The sequence below is a fragment of the Pyxicephalus adspersus genome, chromosome 1 (genome assembly GCF_032062135.1).
Source record: "Pyxicephalus adspersus chromosome 1, UCB_Pads_2.0, whole genome shotgun sequence".
NCBI classification, from domain to species: Eukaryota; Metazoa; Chordata; class Amphibia; order Anura; family Pyxicephalidae; genus Pyxicephalus; species Pyxicephalus adspersus.
In genome coordinates this window covers 47,058,120-47,080,940 of record NC_092858.1, presented here as the reverse complement: position 1 = coordinate 47,080,940, position 22,821 = coordinate 47,058,120, and the positions used below count along the sequence as shown (strand labels likewise).

General features: G+C 36.5%; 1 protein-coding gene and 1 long non-coding RNA gene across 3 annotated transcripts in view; one reads left to right on the top strand and one right to left on the bottom strand.

Annotated features, from left to right (window-relative positions):
• Positions 1 to 32: 32 nt before the first annotated feature.
• LOC140329657 (uncharacterized) lies at positions 33 to 5,365 on the bottom strand. Its single transcript, XR_011920518.1, has 2 exons — positions 5,190 to 5,365; positions 33 to 277 (listed from the first exon to the last, which is right to left on the bottom strand). It is a non-coding gene; the product is annotated as an uncharacterized lncRNA (long non-coding RNA).
• A 6-nt stretch (positions 5,366 to 5,371) lies between these two features.
• The window catches only part of COG3 (component of oligomeric golgi complex 3), a 33,700-nt gene continuing 16,250 nt past the window's right edge, over positions 5,372 to 22,821 (top strand). Inside the window, exons 1-11 of one of the 2 annotated variants that reach the window (XM_072410009.1) lie at positions 5,372 to 5,536; positions 8,790 to 8,936; positions 9,810 to 9,871; positions 10,105 to 10,270; positions 13,278 to 13,352; positions 13,972 to 14,064; positions 15,076 to 15,201; positions 15,675 to 15,758; positions 21,290 to 21,333; positions 22,124 to 22,250; positions 22,402 to 22,493. In XM_072410009.1, the coding sequence (XP_072266110.1) occupies positions 5,372 to 5,536; positions 8,790 to 8,936; positions 9,810 to 9,871; positions 10,105 to 10,270; positions 13,278 to 13,352; positions 13,972 to 14,064; positions 15,076 to 15,201; positions 15,675 to 15,758; positions 21,290 to 21,333; positions 22,124 to 22,250; positions 22,402 to 22,493 (1,181 nt within the window). The remainder of the gene's footprint in view (positions 5,537 to 8,789; positions 8,937 to 9,809; positions 9,872 to 10,104; positions 10,271 to 13,277; positions 13,353 to 13,971; positions 14,065 to 15,075; positions 15,202 to 15,674; positions 15,759 to 21,289; positions 21,334 to 22,123; positions 22,251 to 22,401; positions 22,494 to 22,821) is intronic. The other variant, XM_072410021.1, reaches the window with a different exon arrangement.

The window sequence follows — 22,821 nt, the reverse complement described above, 5'->3', positions numbered from 1 at the left end:
CAAGGTGAAAATTGTCATTCAGAATACAAAAATTTATTAGAATATTTTTGTTTTTATTATTAATAAAACATAAAAATTGCAAATGTCAAAGTTGTTTTGCGGACCACCAAAATTTTCTCTCAGACCACCAGTTGGCAACTGCTGATGTAGACTACCCTTTCTGAGCTTGTTTAAAAAAAACAAAACACCTTGCCTGTATTCTGCTCCTTTGCTTGAATGAATATGAAGCTCAGGTGTTCAATTCCACACATGCTGCACGCTTGTTCCACGTTTGTGGCTGAAAGTACAAATTTACATCCAGATAATTAGCATTCTTTAGAATGAATGTAGCACTGGCAACTTACATCATCTCCCAGTACCTCCACATCAACCTTTTTATTGGTCCTCATTTTTTCTTCATATCAATGCTATACAAATTATACATTTAAAATAATTCTGTTGCCAGCATGATTGACCATTTAGTCACATGTTTTGTGTTGGATAGGGTACAGAAAAAGATCTCTTGGAGAGGGGAAATCTCCTAGGGTCAGCAATAAAAAACATCTAGCAGAGTGAAGAAATTATACAATCAGGATTTTACCACTGTCTCTGTCCCCAGATATCAGACAGAATACAATGAAAAGAAACCTCTCGCTTAATTAAAAAAAAAAAAGTTTATAGAATGTTTCCCAAACCACCAAAGAAGCTACCAGGAATTTTTCTATGCAGTAAATAAGAGCAATATATAAATACATTTTTCCAGCTATGAGAATTAAAACACACAGTGTTATTCATCTACTTATTTACTAAAATGTAAAAAAAAAAAAAAAGTTGAAATTAATTTAGCAAACGATTAAAATAAACATAAGGCAAACTGCTGGCACACAAGCTTCCATTTCTCTCAGGCATTGATATATGCTGCCCTCTGTTGTTATACATAGCAACAAGCAAAGTCTGTAATATATATAATAATATACAAACATACATGTAAGCCCAGCACGATTTTAAAGGAAATGTATTTTTATCCTTATATACAATTATAATCCTTGTAAGAAAAGTTCTTTTTAACTCTGTAGATGTAAAGTAGATTATTAAATTTCAAAAATGATGTGATAATTTCCTATAAAGGCCAAATACCTAACAAATTAACATTCCTAATATAGTAATAGTTAGTTCTAATATATTATTCCTAATATAGTAATAGTAATTCAATCCTTTACTATTCATGTATATTCACATCATACGCTAACATTGTGCACAACACCTTTTGGCTGCAATTGGTTACTATGAAATCTGTTATTAATGTACAAAAACAAATCAACTTTTCCTTTTTAACGCCCAGCTCTGGACCTCACTTGTTAATTCTGTTTGGAATGATACAAGATACAAGAAGGTCAGAAGCACTTTCCCACCCTGGTGCAGGTATATCATCAGTTTCCAAACCATCTTTCTATCAAGGGGAGAAAAAAAAGATGGATGCCACACTATTTTTGAATAAGTTCAGGAAATAAATATATTGATGCATCAAAAAGCAATCATACCATGTAAATCCGGGATCACAAAAGCATCCCCTTCATCAGGCTGATTCCTTGCTATAGGACAGCTCCTTCTTTTACAGGGGTTTGATAGCAGCCTGCAGGCAATAGGAAATCTTTTTTTTTTTCTTAATAAACTCCGTTTAAAATTTAAAATATCAGTGCTTTATATCAGGGGCTGCATTGATCAGGTCCTGGGCCTGTGATTATTATACAAAGCGTGTACAGACCCCTGTAGCAGGCAGTTCAGTACATTGCTTGCAGCTCTGCCAGGAACAATTTACTACAATAATGGTCTGGTGCTTGCAGATATTGAAAGTTTTTTTTGTACATGCTTGAGGTACACATTGCTTTGCAGAATGGTAGTTACAAAATAAACTTTTAATAACTAGAGCTTTAAAAACCTTTCCTAATGAGAATATGGGGGATGACCTCTTTCTGAAAACACAAGTGGTCTGGATGTTTTTTTTCCCAATGAGACTGTGGTGTTAACGAATATACCAGCTTTAGTTTTAATGTAAACTGCAAATTTATCGCTGGATTTAATCTTCTCCAGTGCTTTAATGGGTCAGTGATACCTGGCATTGCAGCTGACATAATATTAATTCTACACAGTATTCATATAGCTCCAACATATTACACAGCGCTGTACAAAGTCATAGTCATGTCACTAGCTGTCCCTCGAAGGAGCTCACAATCTAATGTCCCTACCATAGTCATATTGCTCTAATACAGTCTAAGGTGACTTTTGTGGGAAAGCCATTTAACCTAACTGTATGTTTTTAGAATGTGGAAGAAACCAGAGTACCCAGAGGAAACCAGAACTTGCAAACACCACGCAGATAGTTTCCTGGCTAAGATTCAAACCTGGGACCCAGAGCTGCAAAGGCCAGAGGGCTAACCACTGAGCCACTGTACCGCCATATTTTCGGTCACTTCTGGCTGGTCAGTATCTATCAACGGGCTATATTCTTTGTGTCTTTTAGATGCCAGGAGTGTAAACCAACCAAGGAGTGTTGGCAGAAAAAGTTGCTTCCTACCTTTTATGGAGGGGTTAATAAAGCTTTCACCCTCCGGCATGTATATTGAGTGCCTGACCTGGAGAAAAAGGCAGAAGGTCCAGAGCAGAAAACTTTTTCTGGGTTCGTGACTCACACAACTAAAACCAGGTTTAGCATGAATCTCAGGAAACTAGCACTTGAACTCGAACTTGAACCTAACAATGACAACTTCCATGTTTCACTCGGGAAAACTCTCTCTAATCTGCCAGAATCATAAGATTGTGAAACCGCTTACGTAGATAAGCTGAGGCAGGTGATAACCACAGGATAGCTGGCTTCTTTCAGCCTGGCAGAACTCATTTGTGTACACACACAATTGTTTGCATCTAAACAGTCTCAATTCAAGTTACTGGGAATGCTGAAGCAACCTGCATGCAATTCATGAGAAGATCAAGCAATGGATATAGCTTTCTGCATTGAATTCCTAATCTGACAAAAGTACATATGAATCATTATGCCTAACATGAAAGCTATGATTTATTTATATGATTCAACTATGATTAAAAATAAATATATTTATTTATTTATATTTATATTTATTTATATTTATAAATATATTTAGTGTTAGTCTAACAGCCAGACAGCAATACATTTAGTAAGATATAGTTGGAAAATCCTGGTCTGTATGTGGCCCTTGAGGACGAATTTGACATCCCTGCTCTAGAACTACAACACTTCCTACGGAACTAAAAGAACCAAATCTGCTCCCATATGTCATAATAATAATATATAAATATTGTAATATCTTCCAAATTGAATCATTGTGCCAAATTCTGCACACAATTCACTAAAGGAGAACTTTCTTCTCCTAACCTTGAGTAATGTGCGGTCTGCCAGCTCCCTTGGCAGTGCCAACATCTTTCATTCTTTGGCTGTGTTCAGGGGGCTTAGATGTTACACTGAAATGCACCACCTCAATTTCTTTTAACTTTTTTTTTATTTAGTGATCAACAATTTAGCTGATCTGTTGGGTTATGTTAATATTCATTATTTGCATAGCGTAGAGACAGGCCATTCATTATAAATATGTAGTTAAATGCCCCACAATGATTTTAAATAAAATAGACGACTACAGTGGATGTTATGTGCAGTGTAGTGTGCCGTCACAATGAGTAGCTGCACGTAAAGAAATCGCATTGCAGGAATAAACAGGAATGTACCCCATATCCTCACTCTGACCTACAATTTAGATTATAGATATAGAACATGTTTGATTACCTATCTGTAATAGGGGAGTAATATAAAGACACCCTGTGTAAATTGTAGATCACTGGGAAGATTCCAAGGTCTGGGGAATATGTGTTAGGATGTTGTAGTGTGCTTGGAGAAATATCTTTTCACTTTTTATTTTATTCATTCAGCCAATGTCCTCTGAAGCTTTAGACGCAATAGCAATTCAGCCTTAAATTTCACAGCAGGGGCCCAGAAGCTCTTATGTCTGATCAGCTCAGTTTCCAAGAGACAATTGTAATCCTTCTAATCCATAAGTAAGCAGAGATGTCAATGGAATACAAAAAATGTGTATGCATATTGCACTGACTTGAAGGGGAGAATCAAACTATTCAGCATCAGGGTCTGATTTGCTCAATTTCAGTAAAGTACAGTTACATGCTATCTGGATACAAAAATGGCTTTATGACTCCTATTACCCATCTCTGTCCATTCACACTCAATACAAGTCTGCAATAAGTATTCATTTTAAATGACACCCCAACATACCCACAATGCACATCCTAGGCAAAAAAAAAAGGGTCTCTCAATTTTCAGGTATCAACACCCAATAACGGAGAAATTCACAAATGACAGCATGGTGGCCCAGGGGTTAGCACTCCAGCCTTTGCAGCACTAGGTCCTGGGTTCGAATCCCACCCCGGACACTATCTGCATGGAGTTTGCAGGTTCTCCCTGTGTCTGTGTGGGTTTCCTCCCACATCCCAAAAACATGCAATTAAGTTAATTGGCTTCCCCCTAAAAAATTGGCCTTGAACTACATTAACCACATATGACTATAGTATGGACATTAGATTGTGAGCTCCTTTGAGGGACAGTTAGTGACACGACTATGAACTTTGTACAGTGCTGTGTAATATGATGGTGCTATATAAATACTGTATAATAATAATAAAAATGCATGTTGAATTATTGAGTCCAATACAAAGAAATCTTCATATAATATATCTATAATTATATATATAATATACATGCTACTGTACAGTTATATTGTGTTGCACTATTTTTATTAACAGATTTGTGTTTTTTTATTTAAAGTTTATTAATTTTATTAAATATTGTACATATTTCGGTGAGTTATGCCTAAGAATTATAGCCCACAATGTAAAATAAATGCCCATGCAAAAAAAATGTAACACTTTTTGCATGGAAATAGAGAATTAGAACGCTAGGGGGGTTAATGCAATACATGCGTGGTAATGGCCAGGTGGGCACTTGTCCTGCTTACTCCTTGGCTCTCACACAGATTTGTAGCCAGGGGATGGGCAGCAAAGAATTACTTCCAGAAGCAGCAAAGCTCTATGTAAGGTTACAATGTGAGCGCTCAACCTATACAGGGCCTTTTATCTCCCAGCTGTCACACCACGCCCACTCCTCCACATACCATGACAACGCCCCTTCTGACTGCGTGGAACTCGTGACGTCACGTGACAGATCCATCCTGCGTTTCTACCATTGGCCGGCGACATTCGCGTTCCGGGTCGTGAGGCTCCTCCCCGTTGCTGCGTTGCCAGGTTTCGGGATCCCGGAAGCGGATCTGAGCTGCTGCTGTGGCTTCTCCAGTTTATGGTGATGATAATGATGGCGGCCGGGGCAGAGGAGCAAGAGGCCCGGGAGAGGCTCGCCCTGTGGGACCGGAGGAGCGAGCCTTTGGCACCGCTGACAGACCTGCAGACAGACTCAGTGCTGGAGCTGAAAGCTGCTACGGAGGAGCTTCCTATCCCGGGTGAGGTGAGAGAGGCGCAGTGACAGGCGGGGGAGGATGACTGACAGGTGTCTGTGGGCCGAGGACACCCCGCTCCCGGCCTCCGTGTACCGGGAAGTGATGTCACCTTGTCATGTGGTGCCTGGCTGCCATGGCAATGCCGTGTCTTCACTGATTTATAGCAATCTGCCTCATCCTACCTGTCATTATCTATCCATTAGATTGTAAGCTCCGCAGGTCAGGGCTGTTTTCCTGACTTTTATAAATCCAATCATCTCCCCCCCTCTGTATATACAATCTCTTAGATTGTAAGCTCTTTGGGGCAGGGTCCTCTCCTCCTCCTGTGTCACTTTCTGTATCTGTCTGTTATTGGAAACCCCTATTTATGTACAGCGCTGTGTAATATGTTGGCGCTATAATAATCCTGTTTAATAATACACCATGGGATGTGTCCTCTTTACTGCACATGTGTGATGTATATCCACCATCTTCCACCTCTATGTAGATCGGGGGGGTCAAGCTCTGGCCCGTAACCTTTTTGTGGCCCCTAAAGGAATCCCAAGTATGAATTACAGCCTGTCCGCTGCTGCATTGAGGTAGCGCCGCTACTACAATTCCCCGCATCATCGTGTCTGTAGACCAGCGGGCTCTCTGCCTATGCGTGGCCCCGCATTGCACTGTTGTATAGACGCAGGGAATTGTAGTAGCGGTGCTATTTCAGTTTCACCTTGTTCTCATAACTCTCTGCTTCTATACCTGGCTCCTGCAGAATGGCCTCTCTTTAGTTTGGGGCCCCTTTGTGGAACCAGGATGTCTACATTGCTTTCACAGGTCTCTGCTTCCATACCTGGCTCTGCAGAATAGACCCATCCCCCTAGTTTAGGGCCCCTGGTGAAGGCACAGGGTGGTATGCCTACCCACGGTGGAGGCACAAGCGTTTTGTTCCCTATTGATCATTAAAAAAAGACAAGAAATGGAAATAATAGTTCCCAGTGGGGACCCAGCAATACATATGGCATATATTCTTTTTGAATAAAGGAATTTACAATGACTATTTAGGGCTTCTTGGGAAGAGGGGAGCAACTTGGGATAGCAAGGTCAGTGATTTCAGGAAGGGCGTCCGTGTTCAACCCAGAAATTTTTGTAAGTGGGGTGGGAAGATATTTTAGGCGGTTGGCAGACCCTGTATTGTGACCCAACTCATCAATAAACAGCTGGGGGGTTACTGAAAAGTGCCGGGTGGTGCGCCCTGCTAAAAGGGGAGAACACTAGGCATCAATCAAAGACGCGCCTTATACGCTTCTTTTACACTGCATCAGTACCCAGTGCATTCTGCAGTCTTTCAGAACATGTCACCAGTAAACAAAAATAATTTCTGCCCTCTGTAGAAATGGTTATTGGTGCTGCCTATTGTTTTCCTAGCGGTGCATTTCTGGCATCTACACTTATGTGTTTGTGCCATTGGTGAGCCTAAACAAAATAATGAGAGTAATGAACTAGCTGCCCCCTATTGCAACTTAATAATAATGATATGAAGTCCCAGCACCTCATGGTGCTTTATGTTTAAAACACGTAATCATTCACTGTGTGAGAAGAAGGTACTGCTGCTTTATTCTCTGCCAGTAGGAAAGAATTTCACAAGAAATATAATATAGATAATATTAAACAGGATTTATATGTCGCCAACATATTACGCAGCGCTGTACATAAATAGGGATTGCAAATGACAGACATATACAGACAGTGACACAGGAGGAGGAGAGGACCCTGCTCAGACGAGTTTACAATCTAAGAGGATATAAAAATGTCAGGCAGAAAACATTGTACTGCATCAGACATTCACACTAGTTTAACTTTAACTAGTATCTAATGATTATATTGATATATTGGGTGAAAATGTGAAAGTTTTGGATGAAAACATTGATAAATGCATCCCATGGCCATATGCCAGCTGTCACCCTGGAGTGGGTAAAGACCCCCCCAAAAACAGAAAACCTCAAATAAAGTGTCCTATTATTTTTTAGCATGTGAATTGGTAGATCTTTTTCTAGTAGTTTTCTCTGGATAAAATATAGCTATAGTGTGTTTTGTTGTGTCTAGGGAATTGATGCACATAAAATGTGTTACCTTTCTTTCTGAAATGACATCTCGGTCCATGCCATGTAAAATAATTTGTTCAATTGTAGCAATTGTCTAAGCACGGTGCCTCAGCGGTTGTCATTCCGGCCTTTGCAGCGTTAGGTCCCAGGTTCAAATCCCAGCCAGGACATTATCTGCATGGAGTTTGCAGGTTCTCCCCGTGTCCACATTTCCTCCCACATCCTAAAAAACTGCAGGTTAATTGGCTTCCCCCTAAATTCACCTTAGACTACAATAATGACATATGACTATGGTAGGGACATTAGATTATGAGCTTCTTTGAGGGACAGTTAGTGACACCACTATGGACTTTGTACAGCGCTGCATAATATGATGGCGCTATATAAGTACTGTGTAATAATATTAATAATAAAAAAATTTTCCCTCGATGAAGGTGGTACACAAATACAATATGTGTTGGGGAAGTTATCTGAAGAATAGGTTTTTCTGGTTTATGTTCACAAGAAAAAATATAGCAAAACGCATAGAAATCCAAATTTGTGTCTTAAATGTAAAATTGATTTATCAGTGGATAGGAAAGAACAGCAAAGTAAGCCAAGACGTGCAGTGTTTAAACTGGCATTGGGACATCTTCCAAGGGTGAGATTCTTAACTGTTATAGAACAATTACCAGTAGTAGAAAAATCGGATATTTTATCCTACAGTGCTGTTTAATGATGTATAATGTTGTTACCTGGTGAACACTGTGACGCAAAAATGGAAAAACAATTATTATTATATAGTATTATATATATAAATTATACTGTATAATAGCATAATACTCTGCACTGCATTGTATTACACCTCGCTGTCTTATTATATACCAAGTGATACATACCGCCCTGGAGACTTTGCGGTATATTCTTCCTAAAATATTGCTCTTAAAAATATTCCTATTTCTGCAACCAAATCTATTATGACTAGTGGAAAGCCTGTCAACAGGTGAGTGATTTGTATAGTATGTATTGTGTTGAACTGGGAAGAAATTAAGAGGCTTTGTGGAGACCACCAGCTGCTCAATGGTTTCTTTAATGCCACTTGTGTATTTTATGATGCTCTTTGTATAAATGAGATTGAATATATATTTTTTTTTTTTACTTTAGCATACGTAATATGTTTAAAATAATATGCTTTCCACAGCTTCCAATTGAAGATTTATGCAGTCTGACTTCCACATCGCTGACTGTAGGACTGTCTGCAGCTATTCCAGAATCTACAGAGGGCATTCTGCTGCAAGGCTTCTCTGCGCTTGGAATGGAGGATGATAGGATTGAAACGGCTCAACAGGTATATGGAGATGTTTTTAAATCCACCTTCAGGTTTGTAGATAAAAGATGTACTTAAAGATGTGCACCAATCTGATTTAAAAAATTGAGGCTTCGTACACACGTGCAATATTTGTCGTTGAGAGGATCCTTCACGATCCTTTCCAACTACTAACGACTGCATGATGCATGAACGAGTGCTGTACATACAGCACCGTTCTGCTCTATGGAGAGGGGAGGGAGAGAACTATAGAGTGGCACCCCGCTGCACTCTCTCCCCCTTCACTTTCATTACAATCAGTTGTCGTCCATCATCAGTGTATCTGCCAGGATGGTCATTCGGATAATGGACGATGAGCACTGTACACATGCAAGATTCTCTTCCAACATCAGCCCTGAGCTGATTATCGAATAAGAACCAATGCACGTATGTACCCACCCTAAGTCTTAAAACATTTCTTGAGAACACAGCTTTCTTGATAAGGACTTTACCAGTCCATCCATCTGCTTTTGTCTGCCATCTAGGAAGCACTTTTGCTTCTGGTTATCCCCAAACGCAGGTTTGATTTCTCCCTTTCGCATATAGAAACCTGATGTTTGTAATAACACACTTGTGTGCTCCAGGCCTACATTTTTGTTTGGATGCTTGTGCTGCCGCCAGTCAGAAGCCAGAGACTTTATCACACACCAACTATGATAGATAATAGATTGGATTTTATTCAGTACTGAAGGTAAATTGTCTGAAAGCAACTGTTTTGAGTTAGTAATATTGCTTGTCCTGCCCAATATCTCCTTGTAGTATTGTAGTTCTGAGTTATAGTATTGACTGATGAAGAAACTGATCATATTTTGAAAGCTTACATTTGAAATCATGTTATGCATTCCTTTATTTCAGTTCTTCTCCTGGTTTGCACAGCTGCAGACACACATGGATCAGGATGAGGGTGCAAAATACAGGTACAATTATTGGGTTATGCCAGATGTAAAAATTCAACATTGTGAAATCTGTGTACATTAAAATACTGTGATACATCATTTTAACAAATTTTTAATTTGTTTTAATGTACAGTGCATGCTTTTATTTATTTGGCTTTGTGGTGTAAGTTTTTCTGTATTGCATCTTCTAATCACATTATGTTTTTATATTTACTAGGTGAAGATATTTATACATATATTGTTTTTCTCTATAGAGAGATGCGAAATTACCTATCTGGATTTGAGGACCAATGTGATTCCATACTGAAAGATGTAAATCTTGCTCTGCAGCACTTAGAATCTCTTCAGAAACAGTATTTGTTTGTATCCACAAAAACAGGAACACTACACGAAGCCTGTGAGCAACTCCTTAAAGAACAGGTAGGGTTCACACATCAAAACCAAAACACACATCTAACATGCCGCTTATATCTAGTTTAAGACTTAAGACGTATAATGTTTGCCCTAAATTCAATGCCAGATCATTTATATACCTTTGTGCAAGTTCTAAACCACTAAGCTCAAGTCAAAGACTACATCCAATCAAGCAAATATGCAAAATAGAATTTGTAAAATAGAAATACACATATCTTGGTATAGTCTGCCCACAAAAATTGTCTTAATTTAGGTCTAATCTTGTCTTTGTTTCTTTACTCGGTTTCTCCTTAACCCTCCCCCCCCCCAGCGTTCTAATTCTATCAGTTTTTTATGCAAAAAGGCATCCTATTTTTTTGCATAGAAATTTTTTTTTGTATTGTGGGCTTGTAATTCTTAGGATTAACTCCTGGGTATGATAATTATTTTTATTTATTATATTATAATCATAAATTATAATTATAAATAATTATAAAAAAATATTGAAATAATAGACCACAACAATGTAATTTATAAAAAAGGTCAGGGATAATTGTGTGCAAAATGTAAATCGGGGCACTGGGCAATGATGTTTGGTGCACTAAAATATGTACTTTTATTTTATGTTGTATAGTGTTTTTACTGTAAAAACCTTTTAAAATCACATTACATTGTAATCTGCTTTTAAATTTCCCGCACGGCCACATACACCAAATACATCACAACTCGCATCACCCGGAAGATGTCACATCTTCCGGGTAATGCGATTGGTGATGTCCCGCCCTGGCTCACTCCCTGTATCCACCAACGCTGCTTCTGCTCACATCAGCAGTTAAATGCAAAGCACAATGCAGGACTTCTGCATTGTGCATCCCGTCCTGCGGGTGATGCGAGCAGCAATAGTAAGTTCCAGTGGTGGTGCCAGCGGTGATTTCCCGCTGGCACCACCCCCAGAATTTACTATTGCTGCTCACATCTGCAGTTAGATGTGATGCACAATGCAGAAGTCCTGCATTGTGCTTTGCATCTAACTGCTGATGTGAGCAGCAGCGTGGCCGGGACCCCGGTGTTATTTAAAAGCGGATTACTCGGTAATCTGCTTTTACATTTCCGACCCAGCCACGCCCCCTAATTCAGAAACGTCCCAGCATCAGAGCGGGATCATTAGATCGCTGCTGGAGCGCGGGGCACAGGTAAGGGGGGCTTCTAAACTTACCCCGAGTGTGACTCAGGATTACCGCTTTTTGTAAGTAGAATCCACACACCGGATTACCGCTAGGGGGGTTAAATGTTTCTCTTTACTTTCTGCTATTGTGGCCATGACAGGGAGTTATGAAACGTAAAATGCTTGTCACAAGAGTGAAAAGAGAAATCTTCCTATGCCTACAATTGTTCTGATGACATCTGTTCCCATTGGTGGCCCACCACTCTATCCGGAATAAGGGGAAAAAAAGTGTTCAGAGTTCACCTTTTTAAGACATTCTTATCAATGTTAGTTTTTTATTTCACACAACTAGTATGCATTATATCCTCAGTTCAGTGATGGCTTCCCGAGAAATATCAGAATTTTACAGGAAACTGTGTTCTGTTATTGAAAGTTTCCGCTTCAGTCATCATTTTATAGGGCCCTCACAGTGCATTAGAAGCTACAGAAAGTCTTACTCCCCTTCTCATTTACTGACTGGAGGACATGCAGCATCATGTAGCACTTTCCATCCCTGGCTTGCCTCTTTATTCACTGAATTTTAGTTCTTTCAGTGGGTACACGTGGGTGCTACCAAAGCCTTCTGTTTATAGAAAGCAATGTACAGCATCCTGTGCCCACTGTAGCTACGATCTCCCTACGTTTGATAGAGAAAGTCATGATAAATTGAAGATATCATTGGATCTAAACTAAGTTATGTAATGAAAAAAGGTTTTGTTTATTATTTTTTTTAGTATGTTTATGATGCGGGAAAGGAGGAACCAGGGAAAGGAATATATAAGCAAATTAAACTTTAGCTTTAATAAACACTATTGTTCAATGAGTACAACTGGAAAAACCACACCAGGCTTGGGTTATCACAATAATGCACACCAAAAATCAAGCCACAAATAGTTCAATTTACTAGGCCCAACAATACAGGACATATTAGCCTGCCGAGCGGTAACCCTGAGTGTGACTCTGGGTGGGAAAAAGATGCTGAGAGCGGTAACCTCGAGTCACACTCAGGGTAGCTAAAACAACGAAATGGAATAATAAATCGAGCCCTACCAGCGTCCTCCTTCGCTATCCCCGTCTTCTTGCTTCCTTTGACCGGCGTCCTCTGCATATGATGAGTCACCAGGAGTTCCCGAAGACATCGGTGCGTGCGAATGTCCTGTTCGGGGCCTGGCAGGTATTTCAAATCTATTTGTATTGAATTCAATACAAAATAACTGTATTGAATGCAATACAGTGCATTTATATGTGTAAGAGCAGTACATTGTCCTTTTTGAAAATGTATTTTACAGTATATTATATTAGTATAAGTATAATATTTATTATTTTTTTTAATTATTTAAAAAAACAAAAATATATATTTATTTTTAAAATGTATTTAATTTATTATTTTGACATGATTTGTGTTTCACCCTTTATTATACTCATAATAATATATTATACTCTAAAATTTTCATGAAAAACAATGTACCGCTTTTAGACATATAAATCTGGACAGAAATGAACCACCCAGGAGGTTAATGTTTACCTAGGCACTCGCAAGAAATCTGTGACCTGGGTCACCACTCATGGATAGAAATATAAAAACTCATTGTAATAGTTATCAGCAATAAGTTAAGTGTAAAATTAAAAAGTGCTTACTAGATAATCGGTGCCGCTTCTTTCTGTTATCCTGTTATGTCACTGTAAGGTTTCTGTTGTAATCTTTCAAATCTTACAAATCTTTTGTAATACAAATTCTAGCACTTTGTTCAAAATAACAAAAGCAGGAAATTTACCTACCTCTCTATTAGCTTGTTATTGACCAGATTTTGTTTCTTCTTTTTTTTACAGTCTGAACTTGTGAACCTGGCTGAAAGCATTCAACAGAAACTGTCATATTTTAATGAGTTAGAAAATATAAGTACAGTAAGTGTATTTTTTGTTTTGCATGACAAATTATGAACTTCAAACCAGAGACCGATTTTCTGGACAGTTTTCTGTAAAAATAGTCATTGTAGTTTTTGAAGTAAGATTTTACAGAATAATGACACATAGAAATAATACACCCCTTCCACCTTCTCCAGGCAGAGGCAAGACTGTCTTGTTCTATTTGATACAAGCGCTCAACTAACTTTTTCATTCATTTCTTCATTTCTTTTCAAATGAATTGTTAAAACAAAGCTGACCACAAGCTACTATTAAATAGTTTATAAGGCATGCAGTATTCTGTAGTTCTGAAAAGATCTCTGATACTTCAAATTGATATTCAATCTATTTATATTTATTTAGAAACCCTTGCAATAAGTCTAATAATAATAAAAATGTCTAGCCTTTCAGCTTTTAACAAACCTGCCAGGTGCTGCAGTATGTAGCCATGCATAGCCATCCAACTGTTGGCAGCCTCCGCATGCATGAACTGGGCAGATGATGCTGATACTTGATTATTTGTAGTAATCCTGCTCACAACTATGTTTTAAATAATATCTGTGTAACTAAATTTCTTTGTGTTTTGTTTTTTTTTTGTTTTTTTTTTTTTTTTTTTTAGAAATTAAATTCACCAACATTATCTGTGAACAGTGAAGGATTTATTCCCATGTTGGCAAAGCTGGATGACTGCATATCCTATATTTCTGCCCATGTGAGTTTAGTATATTCATATTATCTACTAGAACCCTTGTTCGGACATATTTCTGTAAGTTACAGGTCTACAATTTAAAAAAAAATTTCATGAAAAACAGTGGATCACTTTTGGTACAGAAATCTAGACCTCAGTGTAACGCTCAGGAGGTTAAAGAGAGGGCTTGGCTTGAAATTCGTGTTTATTTACAAATAGGCTTGAGCTTTAATTCCTCTACACCAAACTGCCAAACCATGTTTTTACCTTACAGGTTGGAAGTAAACAATTCTCTAAAACTTTGTATGCTGTAACATTTAAAATATCCTTTCATAAACTCAATAATTTGAATGTTCTCTAATTAGTGTTGATAATATAGTGAATGTTTCACAAAACAGTCTGGTGTCACAAACTATTGGCTGTTTGTTATTCTTTATTTTAATTTTTTTTCTTTATTTTAAATTGTACTTATGTTGTTATATTTAGTTTATTTTTGTTAAGTATGAATGCTCTTTCCAATTTACAATATATAATTATTTATGTTAATAAAAGGAAAATGTATTAATTATCTTTCAGAAATGTTAGTACCGTAACCAATGACAGCAATTCGCACTGTAAATAATGTACAGCGTAGAGAGTTCTCAAAATACTTCCATGTTTACCTTATGTTGTGGTATCTCCTGCAAGATATAATCATTTATTGCATGTGACAGGCTTTCTTTTCTGCAGTCTATTGATTTTTTTTGAGCTCTGATATTTCTCCTGTACTCCACAGCATTTGGCAACACACATTGGAAAACATTCATTACTGTATGCATTATGCGGCACATTAGATGCCTTAAAAACCTGCTTCAACGTTTAATATAAACTTCCAAAGAAAGCTCACTAGAATGCATTATAAATGCAGTATGGGCTAATATACTAGATTTAGTATTATCATTTATTTATGTTATTGTTGGCACCAAAACACGACATTAATGTTTCTGCTGATACTTTTTAATACTTTATTTTTCTGGTTTTTATTCTTTTCTGCAGCCGAATTATAAAGATTATCCGGCTTTCTTAGCAAAGTTTAAGCAATGTCTCTCTAAAGCTATGCATCTTATGAAGACCTATACTGTGAATACACTACAGAACCTCACAAGTCTGCTAATCAAACGGGTATGGTTCAGAATGTGGTTATGTCATGAATGATTTCTCAGGGCTGTGAATGTCAAGTTATCCCATGTCTGATTTGTGAGGGGTTGTGCTTGCGTGTCATTAGGCTTTTTTCAAATACCTTGGATCTGTTGATCTTGAAAAATAATTAAATGGCTAGTGTGGATTTTTAGTCCAATTATTATGCTGCAAGGTGTCTGCATGTAAACAGGCCTACCTATCTTGTGTACTTGACTCCTTTAAGTTAAATATGGTATTATGGTTGCATCTCCCAGCTGCTGTTTATGGATACTTACGTCTTAACTTGTGACTCCGAAATTGATGTAAAATACTGAAATAAAAAAAAAAAAAAAATCATAAAATGCTTGTAAACTTAGCTGGTAATTTTATCTGACAAATTTCTTACTTTTGTGACAATGTATGGTTCATGTAGAAAAATTTTAAACTAAAATAATTTTGTCTGTTTTTTCCTTTAGCATGATTTATCAAATACTCCCAATTCTGACAATGCTTTCACTTTATTTTATGTGAAATTTAGAGCAGCAGCTCCAAAGGTCAGGGTAAGTATTAATTCAGGAGCCTTGAGCGAGTGTTGCTTTTTTGCAGTAGTATATTATATGATAATTCTTTCAGACCTGATTAGTTCTATACCCCTGTCAATTATTTAAAATACACATGTTGTAGGGTTTAGCATTTCCTATAATCACATTTCTTTTTCTGTACCTTTAAAGTTGGCTGTGGAGTCGGTAAATAAATCCTTCGACTATGACTCTCTGACTCTTCAGTGTCTGGTACCCCCGACCTTTATTTAGAGGGTTTCTCATTTTATCTTCACACTTTTGCATTCAAACTTCACACTTTTGCAATTAAACTTCACAAAAAATTTAGACCACCCTATTTATTCATAAATCAATTTATTTATTATATTTAATTTTATACCACAATTTTTTACCATAAAAATTTTTCTCAAGAAACATTAATAAAAATATATGAAAATAAATTGATGATTTGTCAATTATTATGTTTTTCACTTAATATAATTTTAAAATTATCTTTTATTTCAGGGATTTTTACTAAGTTTTAAGATAACAATATTATTCATCTTATCTTCAAATTTATTAGCTTTATATTTAGTATTGCACTTACCCTTATGGCCAGAGAATTAAGTAATGCAAAACGTCAGAGTGGTAAACAGTTATCTGAATGCAAGTGATGCCTCCCAGATGGCAATGGTTTTGGGTTGTAATCGTATAACCATAACCAAAATTATTAAGACCTATGAATCTGGTAGAGTGGAAAAATTACCAAGGTCTGAGAAATTCAAAGTTTGATGAAGCCCATAAGGAGGAGTTAATTAAGAAGGAGCCTCAGAGAAATAAAGGATCAATTATTTTATAAATTTTTAAATAATGTATCTTTTTCTACAATAGATAGATGCATTGATGAATTCCAATGGTCATTAAAAAGAACTTCTTTAATTTCTGCAAGGCACAATGATTCCCACTTTCTTCAAGAAAGGCTTAGCTATGCTAACAAAATCCTTGATCTCATTCCAAAGTAAGATGGAAAAAACATCTACATTCTTGATGAAGTAGGTTTTACCATCTCAATGAGAACCAAAAGGGGAAGATCTCCAATTGGGTAAAGGGCAGTACATGTTGTGGCTGGAGTGCATTCCAGAAATTATTCTGTATGCTATATAATTTATTGTGTGAGGAATAAAAATGGGACCCTCCTGTTTTAAGTCACAAGCATGAGCATTTAATCAAGAAGCATTGCTCAATTTTATTATTGAGGTTTTGAATGTTTTTAGTGAAAAGCGTGTTCAGCGTGCCATCCTAAGTATGGGTAATGTCCCCTTTCAGAAAACTTGCCGGGTAAAGAGCTTGGTTGAAAGTAAGGGACACCAAATCTTATTTTAACCACCATACTCTCTATTTCTTAATCCTGTTGAGAACATGTTCTCTAAATAGAAAGAAGTAGTAAGAAGAAATAGGCTAATTAATTTGGGTGCTTTATTAGAAAGCATCAATAGTGTATTTTTAACAATAAGCGAGCTGGATTGCTTAAATTAATATACAAAAATGTTTAGCTTTTTGCTTAAATACCTAAGAGGAGAAAGCATTAATGAATGGTAAATCATTAAGTTAATTATTACATATTTTTATTTAATGTTTCTTGAGAAAAACTTTTATGGTAAAAATATTGTGTTATATTTAATTTTATAATAAATGTATTTATTTATGGGGGTCTAAATCTTTTTGTGAAGTTTGGTTGCAAATGTGTGAAGATTGAATGCAAAAATGAAAAGATAAAATAAGAAACCCTGTAATATGCTAATGTATTTTCCATGTTGATTGAAGGAAGGCAACATACAGGCCGTTTAACCACAGAACTACTGGCTAGGAAGCTGACGCTCTACTGTATTGGCCAGCTTAAACAAAAGACAAAAAATTGTGAACAATAAGGTTTTTTATTGTTTTTATCAAGTGGGTATAAAGTAGTAGCATAGCATGCATAAAAATCAGGAACAGGAACTTTACCAGCTTAAAAATTTGAACCACATTCTTTGGTAGTTTTAAAACAAAAACAAAGCTTAACTACATGAACAAAAACAAAAGCTGCAAAACCTTAAACAGTTTACATAATAAACTTGGAAAATAGTTGAAGAGTAGAATAGCTGTTAAATGCAATCCAAAACTAACTCAATGTAGTGTTGTTCTAAGAAACAGAATTGCTTCTGCCAGATCCTCCTTCATAGAAGCTCATAAATCTGACTTTATTTTATTATTATTTTTAGAGCTGAAAATAGTCTTTCAACACTGACTTGGGTGGGTGGCATTGCTGTTACAGTTCTAGCCACATCACTAATATTCTCGGGATAAACAAGGGTGTCTTCTTCTACAGTCCGTTTTGATGAGCGATCATACTTTTCTACTTCTTTTAATTCTTTAAAAAACGTCTGCTGGAGTCTCTTTATTTGGACATTTTCTGGTTGTTTATCTTTCACACATATGCAACGTCGCTTTTCTGTTGAAAGTTCCATTTTGTCCAAGTAGGAATCAAAGTCTAATTCTTCATTTGAAGAGGATGATCCTGAGTTACTAGTGCTTATAGCTTCATCCAGTGGTGGTGTTTCAGGTAGTAATTTCTTAATGCGAACTGCTACATCATAGAGCAGTATCAGTCTGGTCATTGCTCAACAAAATTCGGCTCATTGGATCAACATAAATAGCAGCTAACAAGATTAGATTATTCAGTAAGAGATTCTCTCTTTTCTTCATTGAAGATACAATGCCATCCGCTATAAACCCTCCACTTTTGTTCAGGCAAGATATCAAACCCATTTCAAGAAGAATTTACCAGGTGTTAAATCTTCAGACTGCAAACTCTAGGTTGACAGTAAAGGGGTTAGAAAGTAGATTTTCCAGTGCTTTTACTTGTGTCCACTGGCTTTCAGTTAATAAAACATTTTCATTGTCCAGTTCTTTTAGTTGTCCATTTGTCCAGTTCTTTTAGTTGTCCATTTGTCCAGTTCTTTTAGTTTGTCCATTTTCATTGTCCAGTTGTTTTAGTTCAAGCAAACACTTCACCATCAAATAAGTGCATTCCCAGCGTGTGGTTTGATCCAAAATGGGTCCTTTACCTGCACATCTTTTCAAAATGGCATTTGTTTTAGGGGCCCTGCTGCAACAGTTACTTGCCTCAATTTGCCAATTTAGAGTAGCTGCCTGACGATCTTTCAATCCATCTCTTATTGCAAGTTGCAGAGTATGAACAGCACAAAGCATATGTTGAATAGCAGTACGCTTAGATGCTTTTTCAACAATTTTATCCAAAATGTGTCCTTATTCTCTTCTCTTTCACTTTCTTTAATACTTGCAGAACTGTCTTCCTTTAATATCTGTCTGTCACTTTTTTCATCTACTTTATTCATTTTCTCAATTGTGCTCAACATATTAGAAGCATTAACTGTCACAATACATACAATCTGTTCCTTTTTGATTTCAAAATCCTCTAGAACATCTTCCACTAACTTCTAAAGATAGTCACTGGTGTGATGTGGGTGTTCTTTACTCGCAAGGATCACGTTATTGTTTTCTTATTTTCATCAACAAATCTAACATTAATAGCAAAATTATTGACGGTGTGCATGCATCCATTTTTATGAAGACAAAATGCCCCTTCAGACCTTTTCGTAGTTCTTCCTTTTTACATTTGGCCTCTTCAATAATGGGTTTCCTTATACTTTCTCTTTCCAGAGAAACACCATATTTTTAGACATTTCTCCATTTAGGTCTAAAAAGACTGGCTGTGAAAAGGATAGTGGTACAGTACAGTATTCTTTACTACCATTTCAATAATGTGGTTTTTGAATTTTTCTGGTGTCATTGTTATGGTAACTTTGTCAGATATAAAGAATCTTCTTAGTTTTGTTTGGTCTCCAGTAGATTTCTGAACATTTTTTATCTCAGAAGTAAATTGAATATTTTCATTGATATCCTTCTCATTCACAACTTCTAACAATTTATGATGAAAACGCTGCAAGTGTCTTTTCTAATTTGATGCTCTTGTAGGTGCATTTTTTTGTAGGTGCACTGAAACTGCTAATTTATGCATCACATTGTTTTTCATCATCATCTTCAAGAATACATTGCCACATGTAATGTTTCATCACTTGATAATGTAAAGTGCTCATAAACACCAGACTTTATCGAGTTTGTTGACAGACTTTTTGCCATTGTGAATAGGGTGCCGTTTTCACTAAAATATAAATATAAAATGTTATACTAACTAGCATATTCTTTGATTTAAATACAAACATACATAAAGTCCTGCACTATTGCAGACATACATACAACATGGCACTATACACACAAATCATTTGTAGCCCTGCACCTAAACCCTACATTTTACCTAGAAACATACACACAATGTGCAATATACACAAACATTCATACATTCGTGCACCATACACACAAACATACACATAGCCCTGCAGTTTTATCCAGAAACATGCACACAGTCTTCCATCATAGTACACACAAGCAGCCATGTAGTTTTAAAATAAACATGAGCCCTTACAGCTGAATCCGAAAAAGCTGTTCCTCTTAAGTTCTAAGCTCTTTTAGCAGACAGAGGAAGTTGAGCAGACTGGCTTTATCTTTGTTTGCTGATCTTCTGCTGAAGACAGGGAAGTGGGTGGCTCAAGGGCCAGGGGGCCACCTAACTAACTTCCTAATATTAGGTGGTGTGCAAAATGATGTTAAAGTTCAGCCCTGGATGGGAGCATATATGGAGAGTGTAGAAAGGACGCCTGAACACACATTAGGCCATAGCAAATTAACTTATTTAACACATTATATCTGAAATTAAAGAAAACACTTTTTGTAATGTACATAATCCAGATTGCAATAATGTGAATGTCAGGTTGTATAATTGCTCAGATGAACTTCACACTATTATAGAAACAATTATTCACTGGGCTTTATTCTTACATCGGAGAAGTACTTATAGGACATTGGAACTTGCTGTATTTTTTAAAATTTATCAGGAATCGGAGTCTGCACATGTTTATCAACTTCGACTCCAGGTACCCAAAATTGTCTCCGACTCCACAGCCCTGCTTTAAAGACCTTACAAGTAAAGAATTATACCTATTGTTATGCTAGTAATGTACTACTATTTTCCTAATAGGAGCTGACAAAACAGACAACACACAGAGTTTTTGTGGACTGAAACCATTCAATGCTTTTTTTTTTTGTCTTTTACTAAATTACTTGATCCTTACCACTTTCATTTCTACAACAAAGGGAATAATTGTAAAAAAAAAAAAATTGAAAAGGTTAATTAGACTGGTGGGTGTGTATATACATAAATACAAACAAACCACTCAACACAGAAAGTGTACATCTTTTAAAAAAAAAAACAAAACAAAAAACTGATAATGAAATACTTGAGAACTGTGTGATGTTACTGCACAACAAAAAAAAACAAAACAAACACTAATTTAACTTATATGCCTCAGGCCACTAATTAGTCACGCTATAGTAAAAATCTTTATTACCTGTCACTCTTTATGTTTCTACAGACACTGATTGAACAGATGGAGCAGCGATCTGAGAAGATACCAGAGTGAGTATTTTGGGTAATAGAAAGACATTTTATCTAAACGTTTTGTTCTAGTTGTCCGTGAACCATGCAGTATGTTACATTGCTGTTAGATTGTATTGCTCTTTATATCATCCTATATAAATAAAGTCCTATTTTCTGTAATATCTTAGTTGAATCAAAGTGTATTAATTATAATTTTCTAAAGTTTGATCTTCCCAGTAGATGTTTCCTTTATAGATTAAAATGACAGGGTGTCTGTGGTTCACAGGGAATAAAAATGCTTTATGGACCATACATTCTTTTGTCATTGCTTCATATGTTGCATTCACTAGCATTACCCATTTTTTTCAATCCTATAATCTGTTGATTTTGCCAGTAGATATGTTGATTTTCCATTTCTTATAACAGGTTAATTCAGGCTAAGCTGTCCAGCAAAAGTGGCAGTTAGAGGGATTGAAAAAATGATATAACATAACTTAAGCATCTTTGTCACCCTCTTACAGGAAGTGGAAAAAAATAATTTTCTTGCAGTAATTTATTCAAGTTATGAAGGTTAGGGCTCAGGAAAACTTCTGTGTTAATGCTAGTGACACTCTGTATCTCAAGTAAATTTTTACTTTGTCAATCTGTACATTTCAATAATAAAATTGTATTTATTTGTGGAATCTGTTGCATGGGTATAATACTGTGTTTGTATTTTCATTGTAGCTATAAAGGTAGTTCGACGCACACATTGATTTTGTTTTGTTAATGTGCTTTAATAAATGCTTCTTGCTTGACATAATTTTTTACTCTTAATGATATGTAATAGATACCAGCTGCTGCTTGCTGAAATTCATCAATGCTACTTAGATCAGCGGGAGAATTTGCTTAGTCCAAGTATCACCAGCACAATCACAGAGCTCACCAGCCAGAACAACAGGGATCACTGTGCTTTGGTAAGTGGATAATATGATTGACTACTCTCTTGTGGTTGCTAGCTCCTATCTAGTCCTATCCTACATGTGTTAGGTTCTGTTCTATCAAACATGTATTATAATATTGCATAATATCCTTGTTAATTACTAAGCTGCATTCTATATATTGTAGGTACGGAGTGGTTGTGCATTTATGGTCCATGTATGCCAGGATGAACACCAACTTTTCAATGAGTTCTTCACCAAACCAACACCAAAATTGGAGTATGTGGTAAATTTGTATACATTATATTAGAAAGAGCTGGGTATAAATATTAACTTGTATCTGTATATTCTTACATCTTCTAGTCTTTCCATAGTTGGTTTGTTACCAGAATATTAGACTGGAATCAGAAAACTTGTCCTATAAAAAAAAAAATTGACAATATGCCTCTTTTGGCTTCGCAGGTCTGTGCAAGAAAATGCCATTATGTTCATTCTAACTTTTTTTTTTTTTTTTTTGTAAGACATTACCCTCCTCTTGGCTCCAGTGACCTCTGATACATTCTCTATTGTGCTAGCAACTTTCGCTCTATCAAAAGTAGATGCGCTG